Source organism: Vicia villosa, linkage group LG7, assembly GCF_029867415.1.
Source record: "Vicia villosa cultivar HV-30 ecotype Madison, WI linkage group LG7, Vvil1.0, whole genome shotgun sequence".
In the NCBI taxonomy this organism is placed as follows: Eukaryota; Viridiplantae; Streptophyta; class Magnoliopsida; order Fabales; family Fabaceae; genus Vicia; species Vicia villosa.
The window spans coordinates 105,695,169-105,704,985 of NC_081186.1; the positions used below are offsets into that span (position 1 = coordinate 105,695,169).

At 34.9% G+C, this 9,817-nt stretch overlaps 1 protein-coding gene across 1 annotated transcript; it reads left to right on the top strand.

The window, feature by feature from the left end:
- The first annotated feature begins 3,149 nt into the window (after nt 1-3,149).
- LOC131616404 (uncharacterized) lies at nt 3,150-9,279 on the top strand. The gene is made up of 10 exons (XM_058887725.1): nt 3,150-3,518; nt 3,952-3,995; nt 4,118-4,853; nt 5,708-5,843; nt 6,304-6,899; nt 7,062-7,407; nt 7,531-7,798; nt 7,932-8,024; nt 8,231-8,677; nt 8,769-9,279. The coding sequence occupies exons 1-10, from the start codon at nt 3,338-3,340 to the stop codon at nt 9,108-9,110; spliced, it is 3,189 nt and encodes a 1,062-aa protein (XP_058743708.1). The 5' UTR covers nt 3,150-3,337; the 3' UTR covers nt 9,111-9,279.
- Nucleotides 9,280-9,817: the final 538 nt, after the last annotated feature.

Here is a 9,817-nt window from a genome sequence, read left to right on the forward strand (position 1 = left end):
AGGTAGTGCATATACCAGGATTCCTCTTACTTTATGATGTTTTCTATATATCTTTTTCCGAGCAGATGTGAGACTCTTTTTGTCAGCCATAATACCTAATTCATCTACTTCAATGTCAATGCCATCTTCAAGAATATCCTATAACTTATCATCAAGATCTATGATGTGAGTGTACATTTTACTTTTCCATCATTGAAACTGAGTAGAATCTCCACTAAAGGTTGTTGGTCTAACAATATAGTTATTCTTCTTAGAAGTACTATAATCACGGTTTACATTAGAATAACCAGAGTTAACGTTAGATTTAAGTTCACCACCAATATAATCACTTTTGATTACAAATACTTAAGCACACAAGCAAGAGATTTCCAAATGCTCAAGCACACAAGTAGGAGACTTAAATTCTTAAGCATACAAGCAAGAGACTTTAGATTTTCAAGCAATAAACAAGAGATTCATAACAACCTATCTTACAAAATAAGGATTTTTTTAAGACATACACGTGATATACAATCATAGTTGTAAATAAAATACAAACAAAAAACTCTGAGACTTAAGAACTTCTAAGAGTATACGAGTGATAAGAAGTTATAAGTTTAAGCTTGTGCAATAGTTCTGATAGAACAACAACTCTTTGTTTTTCAATACGCAATGTTGTATTTTCTCCAAGATTTCAACTCCTTTTATAGGGAAACACAAACAATTCGTTGTAGAAGACTTCATGCACAAGGAGTATTTGAGAGAAGCATCACCATAAACGTTGGAAAGCTTCCCGATATGGTTAATAATATTGAGAGGCCATTTGAACATCCTTTGCTATAAAGAGGAATTATCAGTTGTGTTCCTTCTGTCTTCTGCAGATTTATGCTAAGTCTTCACGTGACCATAAGAGAACAATCAAAAGAAGATAAAATGTCTTTAGAGTCTGATAGTGACCTGTAAGAAACTTCTAGGTTCTTGAGTTTTGAGTGACTTCCGAGTCTTCAGAAGTAGATTTCATTCAAAATCTTGGATCTTCAGGTTCTGGTCCCTGACCAGGTTCAGAGTCTGAGTCTTCAAGTTCTGATCCTTTAGAGGTTGACGTTCTTCAGACTCTAGTCTTCAAAAGTTGACTTTTTCAGAATTCGGTCCTTCAAATGCTAGTTCTTTCAGCTTCTCATTAGATGTTAAATGCAGTGTCAGAATTGACTTTGAATAAGAATTTTATATATGTTCCTGCACACTTGAACAAACAATAACATGTCCAGTTGTTCTTTAAATACTTTACTATCATCAAAACCTAAGGCATATGGTACAAATCAAATTTCTTCAAACACTTGAAATAATGTTAATCTCTAAAAACTTACCTCTAATATTTTGATGAGGTTTTTAAAGAATTAACATGTCTACTATAAGCAAAAAGTTAAAATAACGTACAATACTCTCCACGTAGATCAAAGATCCCATGAAAATGGAGTTTATCCACTAGGCCTTTAATGCGTCGAATCTTGATAGTGTGGATATTTAACACGTTTATGAAAAAAATTAACTTCCTTTTCGCGAGATCGAATATCTTTATTTGTATTAAACAATCTAAGTTGCATGAGAATAAATTACCTTGATTGTCTAAATTTTTTTGTATAAATCTCTCAGGCAATCAATGTTTAACACTTTGAATGTGTCTTCTTTTATCGCTATATTTTCTTTTTATTTGAAACTAACTCTTCATTTTTCTTTAACCTTTCGTCAGATTTCGCTCAAGGTTATTTTAGAATTTTTGAATCTTAAATATACTAAATATGCATAAAACTTCAAATATCATAGTCATTCGTTAATATATGATTTAATAATATATATTTACATGTATTTTACATAGAATATTATATCTTATAACAAGGTATATCCTTTTAAATTTCTATGAGTTAGGTAAATAAAAATAAATTAATTGTTTAGTAATATTAAAATTTAAACATAGACATCATATTCGTTTTATATCACATTTTTTGTTATGATTTCCTTCTTTAAATTTCAATAAAGTTTATATTAGTTTTAAGCTAAAAAGCTATTTTATTCAAAAATAAATTCATACACAATTCAAATTGGCTTGAATAACTCATAAAAAAATTCAATAAAATTTAATACTAACATAATTTATCGCAATTTATTTTAGGTAAAGTTTTACGTATTCAAATTAAAATAGAAAAATATTCTATTTACTATGTAAAATAATTATTAAAAATAAATAAATTATAAATTTTTAGAGTTAGGTCTTTTAAAAGTCTTCTAAAAATATATTTTATATCAAAGAAAATATTTTATTCTATATGTTAAAAAATTATTTTATCCTATATGGCAAAAATATATTGTACGCGAGTAATATTAAAATTCAAACATAGATATTGTTGGACGCTCATATTTGTTTTATATCACATTTTTTGTTGTGGTTTCCTTCTTTAAACATCAATATAGTTTTATATTAATTTTTAACTTGAAAGCTTTTTTATTCAAAAATAAATTCATATACAATTCAAATTTGTTAGAAATTCAATACTAATATAATTTATCGCAATTTATTTTAGGTAAATTTTTACGTATTCAAATTAAAATAGAAAAATATTGTATTTACTATGTAAAAAAATTATTCAAAATAAAAAATTATAAATTTTTAGAGTTAGGTCTTTTAAAAGTCTTTCAAAAATATTTATATCAAAGAAAATATTTTATTCTATATGTTAAAAAAACTTAAAAAGTATATTTTGATTAACTTTGACCAAAATTTATAAATAATAATACATTTCTACATAATGTGATTATTTAATTGGTGAATTCAACCATTCTTTGAATCAAAAAATTATTTTCTTAATATATAATAATAGAGATTCCATATCTAAAGTATCTAGAACTCAATCAACTTTTCAATTTTGAAATTGTACTACCAATAATAATAACAATAATAATAATACTAATTATTATCACACGGTTAGATTCAAATTATTTTCAAATCCACCTAAGGTTATTTAAATTTAATTAGAATATTTAATTATTTAATTAACAATATTAGCCAAGGTTATTATTGTAGTTTAATAAAAAAATTTTAGGGTTCATGAACCAATCAAAAACATTATAAAACGTTAAATTTTTTTCCTCAAAATAATAAAATACTTAAAATGTGTTTTGTCAAAGGTTTTCAAAACCCTCACTCGTTGTCGATGCTTCTTCACAAAGCCGCGTTCTTTTTTCTTCTTCTTTAGATTTTGAAGAACCCTAATCCTAATTCCAAAACATTCATCGCAAAGTTTTGTTTTTTCTTGTTTTTCTTCTAGTTTTCTCTTCTGGGTACCCTTTGGTTTTCGCTGAAATGGTCCCTGTTTCGAGAACCGAAGGTGGCACTGGTACCCACTTGCTGTCTGCTAAAGTTCGGAAAACTATTCAATCCATTAAGGAAATCGTTGGGAATCATTCTGAGGCTGATATCTATGTTGCCCTTAAAGAGACTAACATGGATCCTAATGAGACGACTCAGAAATTGCTTAACCAAGGTTGGGTTTTTGTGGGGTCGCAATGTTTTTTTAACCCTACTTTTTTTTTGGTGTAAATTGTGGGTTTTTGGTTTGTTTTGAATTTGTGTTTTGTTTGTTTGTTGATTTTGAATAATTAGCTTTGTTTTGAAATTGGTCATGGATGGACATTGTATGGAATAATGTAAATGTTTTGTTTTTCGGTTAACTAGTTGTTGATTGAGTATGAGTGTGTTGCTGTGCTATACAGTGGTTATCGTGATTACGAGGCATGGTATGCGTTGGGCTACTTATCCTGATCATCATGTTTTGAATCATCTATTTCATATTATCTGATTGCTTTTATGTTAAAAATTGAGTTTGGAGTTACTGCGTTGTGGCTTTGTTCGAAGAAAAATTGTGTATTGGAAATTTGTAAAATTTGTATTATCCTAATATGCATTGTGTTTTGCAGATCCATTCCATGAGGTGAAGAGAAGGAGAGATCGAAAGAAAGAGGTATTGTATTGCTTCTTGTATAGTTTTAGTGATTGGTTGTTTGATTTGGGGGCAATATGATTAAAGAGCTGTGATATTTTTTCTGTAAATTTAATGATTGATGATAAAATCTATTGTTGCAGAATCAAAATGTTGGGAACAGGGGTTCGGGTGGTCAACCAAGGAGGCCTTCTGAGAATGGTGGTCAAAGAGCACAATTCCATAACCATTCGGAACCTAATGTTGGGAATAGGGGTTCGGGTGAACCTGAGAGGCGTTCTGCTGATAATGTTGGTCAAAGAGCTCAATTCCACAGCCATGCTGAATATAGTGTTGGGAATAGGGGTTCGGGTGAATCGGAGAGGCAATCTAACAGTGGGGGTCAAAAAGCCCAGTTCCGCAACCATTCGGAGCATAATGTAGGGAGTAAGGGTTCGGGTGAACCGGAGAGGCATTCTAATAATGGTGGTCAAAGAGCTCAGTTTCAGAACAATTTGGAACATAATGTTGGGAATAGGGGTTCGGGTGAACCCGAGAGGCGTTCTGACAATGGGGGTCAAAGAGCGCAGTTCCGCAATCATTCGGAACATAATGCTGGGAATAGAGGTCAGCCAAGGAGGCATTCTGAAAATGGTGCTCAAGGAGGAGTGCAATTCAACAACCCTGCTGAACATATTGTTGAGAACAGAGAGTCTGGTGAACCAAAGAGACATTCTGAGAATGGTGGTCAAGGAGTGCAACTCAATAAGCCTTCGGAACATAACCTTGACAACAAGGGTTCTGGTGAACCAAGAAGGCACCCTGAAAATGGTGGTCAAGGAGCGCATTTCCATGAACATAGAGTTCGAAGGGCAAACTATTCTCGAAATCCTTTACCAAGTAATATTCTTATTCTTATCTTGCATATTTTCCAAGGGTTTTAAATGTGAGTTCCTCGGTGAAAACACTGAATTATGCTGCATTTTTGTTTTTCTTTGTTGTGATATGCTTGTCCTTCATACACTGGTATTTGTGTTCCACTGCATTTGTCTTGAAATTTATATTATCTGCTGTTTGTTCGAATGGTGCATTGGTGCAATGGGCCGAATGGGGGCCACAGTGAAAGCATTTCCTTTTTTTTCCAGTTTCTTAAGACTTGTCCTTGTTAGGAAGCGGTTGAGCTCCTCTGTAGCAGCTCCCTTTTCTTCATGTCTTTCCTTACATAAACATTTGGTTGGTCCAAATATGCTCTTGAGTGACCTGAATGATGAAAGTTGGACTAGGCGAGTCTAGTTGTTTGGTGATCACTAGTAATGCATTACTTCCTCCACTCTGAATCCGAGTTTGTCAGACTTCAGTGGTTAGAGATTAGAATATAACCATATGCTGTTTAATTTTGGTCTTTATCTTGATTGTTTTGTCACATCTTGCCTTGATTCCATATTCTCCCTGGTTACGATTTTTCGGTTGAACCTACTTATTACGAACCTAGAGAAATTGAAGTGATAGAAATATAGCAAGAATAAAAAGATAAATGGACTATTTGAAATCAGATAGATAATGCAGAATATAAATTATATAATTCTCACCAAGGGTTTACCGATTTACGAAGAATCACTCTTTTCACTCACAAACTATCAAATACACTTGATGAACATTTATTACTTTTCTATCCTAATGATACAACACCGTAATAGTTGTATGTTTGTTAGCATTTTTGTATGCATTGATCTTAATTTATGCTAACTGTGCAGGCTTCAGCAGAGAGTTCCGTGTAGTCAGAGACAACCGGGTAAACAATATACAAAAAGATAAAGAAGTAAAGCCTCCTTCACAACAACACTCCACATCCACCACTGAGAAAGTACCTGGAAACACTTCTGAAAAGGGGTATGCTCTGATCTTCAAATTTCCATATCTAATTTCAGTAGTTGATATATGTAGATCCCTAACTCTATAACGGATAGAAACCGGTACCAAAGTACAAATTAATAGTAATAACTGACTTTTATTTATGACATAATATACTTACAACAGGCATACAGTTAGCAATGCTATAGCGAATACATAATTCACACGTTAACTAAAGAAATAACTTCCTAAAACTGCCCATAACTGCCATTATGAGAAGTCTAACAATAACCTAATAGATAGATGTTGCTGTTATACTAGTGGTGACAGAAATGTACGGATACCTGAGTTGTAAATGCAGTTCTGTTTTATGACATTTACCTAATAGGTGTGACATAAAGTAGACATAAGAATTACAAATGAATATAATGATATGAAAAGATAAAGCTCTAATGAAAAGTTCAACAATGTAATGATTCTTATGTTTTCTTTGTTACAGCTCGTCAGCAGCTTCTATTAATCAAAGACCAGCTGGTGCTAGAAGTCATCAGGCTCTAAATGGTCCTTCTGATTCACATGCTAGGCAGTCTAAAGATGCTGCTAGTGCGACTAATGTTGGTGATAAAAAAATTACACCCGAGGACAAGCAAGGCATAGTGTCTAATGTATCTGCACGGGCACAACCCATTAAGCCTAACACCATCCATCAAAATTCTTCTGCAACGGCTTCAACCAGTTCTGTTGTTGGAGTATATTCCTCTTCTACTGATCCAGTTCATGTGCCCTCCCCCGATTCCAGATCATCGGGAGCAATTAGGCGTGAAGTTGGGGTTGTTGGTGTTCGAAGACAGTCTTCTGATCACAAAGGGAAACAGTTGTTTCCTCCTAGTAGTTCTCATGCTAATAATTCTATTGTCGGAAAAGATGGTACATCTTCAGATTCATTTCCATCCGCTGGCACTGTCCAAAAGACTGAACATCTTAGTCAAATTGCTGTAACTGAACCCTCATTCCCTGGCATGTCTGTTACCAGACCATCGTCGAGCAATCAGCATAATAGTAGGCCACATCAACAAGTTATGGGACATCAAAGAGGTAAATCTATCTCTGAACTAACACCATCGAGTTTTTGTTTTAGTCATACTCTCAATTCTAGAGATCTATAGTAAGTAGCGTAGTGCAATGGTTGTAGTTTACTTTTAAGACTCTGTTGGTCATTTTGTTCCGTACCTTAAAATTTGTTGGGTTCTGTTGCAGTCTCCCACTCCCAGCATAATAAAGAGTGGAAGCCTAAATCAAGCCAGAAGACAAACAACGGTCCTGGAGTGATTGGAACGCCCAAAAAAACAGTTTCACCTCCAGCTGAAAATTCTAAAGTTATAGAATCAAATACAACACAGCTTCAGGATACACTTTCACAATTGAATGTACATGAGAACCAAAATGTGGTCATAGCACAACATATTCGTGTTCCAGAGACTGATCGCCGCCGGCTGACCTTTGGTACCATCGGTGTTACAACAGAACTTGATTCTTTGATGCATCAACCTCAGTTTCAATTAATAGGAGCTACTGAAAAGTCAAATGGAGAATCGACTACAAGGTTGGCATTCTTGAATATAGATAATATTTCTTTAGAGATATTGTCATAAATAGCTACTAACTAAAGATATCATAGTTAATAATATGCATTTTGTAAAGATAATCTTATTCATCTTAATGTCAGCTTGACTACACCCGCGTCAGAGTCATCCACTGAGGATGTTTTGGCGAGCAAGCAGGTGAATTTACGGGATGACCATGTTAAAAGTTCTGAGTCCGAATCTCCAGCCTCTGGTGTTGCTTCTGAGCAACAGTTGCCTGATAACAAAGAATCCTCAAGCTCTCCGAATCTTGACAACTACGCCAATGTTGGATTGGTACATGATACAAGTCCGTCCTATACTCCGTCACAGTCACAACAGCAAGATTCTCATGATATGCCTGGCTTTTCAGTGAGTGAATATTACTTTTATTTATTTTTACCTTCGAAATATTTCTCGCCCTTCTGTTTAGTGACATATATGGTATATGTGCCTGTTTTGCATTTTATTGGTTATTTGTTCTCATGTTTATGTTTCCAAACAGGCTTACGACCCTCCCACTGGTTACGATATTCCTTATTTTAGACCTAACATGGATGAAACTGTACGCTCACAGGTTCTTTCACCACATCAGGAGGTATATAATATAATTGATATATATTAATAATGACTTAATAATTAGCGTAAAAAGCGTGGAATAAAAAAAGTATTAAATAGAACGTACCGTTATATTTTGTTTGTCGACGAGCAACTCAAGCTGGCACGGCGTTTATTGTTTATCTTTTCCTCCCTACCTAATTCCTCTGATTCTTACTTCATTTTAACATATTATGGCCGATGCAGGTTTTGAACTCCCATGCTGCGAACAATGTTCCCACATCCACAGTAGCCATGGTGCAACAACAGCAACAACATCAAGTTGCACAGATGTATCCACAAGTTCATCTCTCACATTATGCTAATCTCATGCCCTATCGTCAGTTTCTATCTCCAGTCTATGTACCGCCCATGGCTGTGCAGGGATACTCAAACAGTGCTCCCTATCCTCATCCTACGAACGGAAACTATGTATTGATGCCTGGAGGCGGTTCCCATCTTAATGCCAATAACCTTAAATACGGAGTTCAACAGTTCAAGCCTGTTCCTGCTGGAAATCCTACAGGGTTTGGAAACTTTGCTAACCCTGCTGGGTATGCCATGTTAGCTCCAGGCGTTGTTGGTGGTGCCTCGGGTCTAGAAGATTCATCTCGAGTCAAGTACAAAGATAATCTCTATGTCCCAAATCCTCAGGTATTGTACAACTTGTCCATAAGCGTTGGCACTTATATGATTACGATAATTTCTTTGGTATTCTCATTTTGTTTTTTCTTCCAATTCGTAGGGGGAGACATCAGAAATATGGTTACAAAATCCAAGGGATCTTTCAGGCATGCAATCTACTCAATACTACAACATGCCAGGACAATCACCACATGCTACTCCATTCATGCCATCACACACCGGCCACGCTAACTTCAACGCAGCTGCTGCTCAGTCATCTCACATGCAGTTCCCTGGCATGTATCACACACCTCCACAACAAGCGGCTATGGCGAATCCTCATCATTTAGGACCAGCAATGGGAAACAATGTCGGAGTTGCTGCAGCGGCTCCTGGAGGAGCACAGGTTGGTGCATACCAGCAACCTCAATTGGGTCATCTCAACTGGACAACAAATTTCTAAATGCGGGGAGGGGATTAGAAAGTATAAAGGAAGCCGGGTTTTAACCATGTGTACTAGGGAAGGGACTGCAGTAGTAGATATAGAAAAATCGCAGTTTTCGTTGTGAATCGAATATTTATATTGTTTCTTCTTTTTAACAAATGCATTGAGCAATCAAGTTTTCAGTCTCCTTCATCTGCTTGCTGCAATTTTGGGAGTTATTAAGTTTTGACTAAATAATTAATCACAATTTTAAAGTAATTAATCATAAATCTTAGGGATTTATTGATTTGCGGTTTGTCGGTTTGACAGATTTTCTAGTTAGATTGACACGGTTTGTTGGGCTTTGGAAATATCAGCAATCCTATAGTAAAAGGCAATTTCTTTTCTATCCCTTCATACTCATAGGCACTTAGCGCAATTTCATTTAAATCGGTAAACATTGGGAAAAACTTCAAAATAATTTAGGGAGAGGATAGTCATGCGCTTTTCCGTCATCAACTTATCCAAGAGTTGATGACACATAAAGAATCCTACACTGTTGTATGGAAAAAAAGAAAAATTTGAAGCGGTTTATGAATCTCTTGTTCCTTGAGCGGTCCGGTACCTGTGTCAAAATAGATGAGCTTCCGGGATATGGGTCATTTTATTGCATGGGCATATGACAGGGTGTGCATTGACTTGACGCGATACGGGTTTTTGGAAACATTTTTCCACTCTGCACCGCA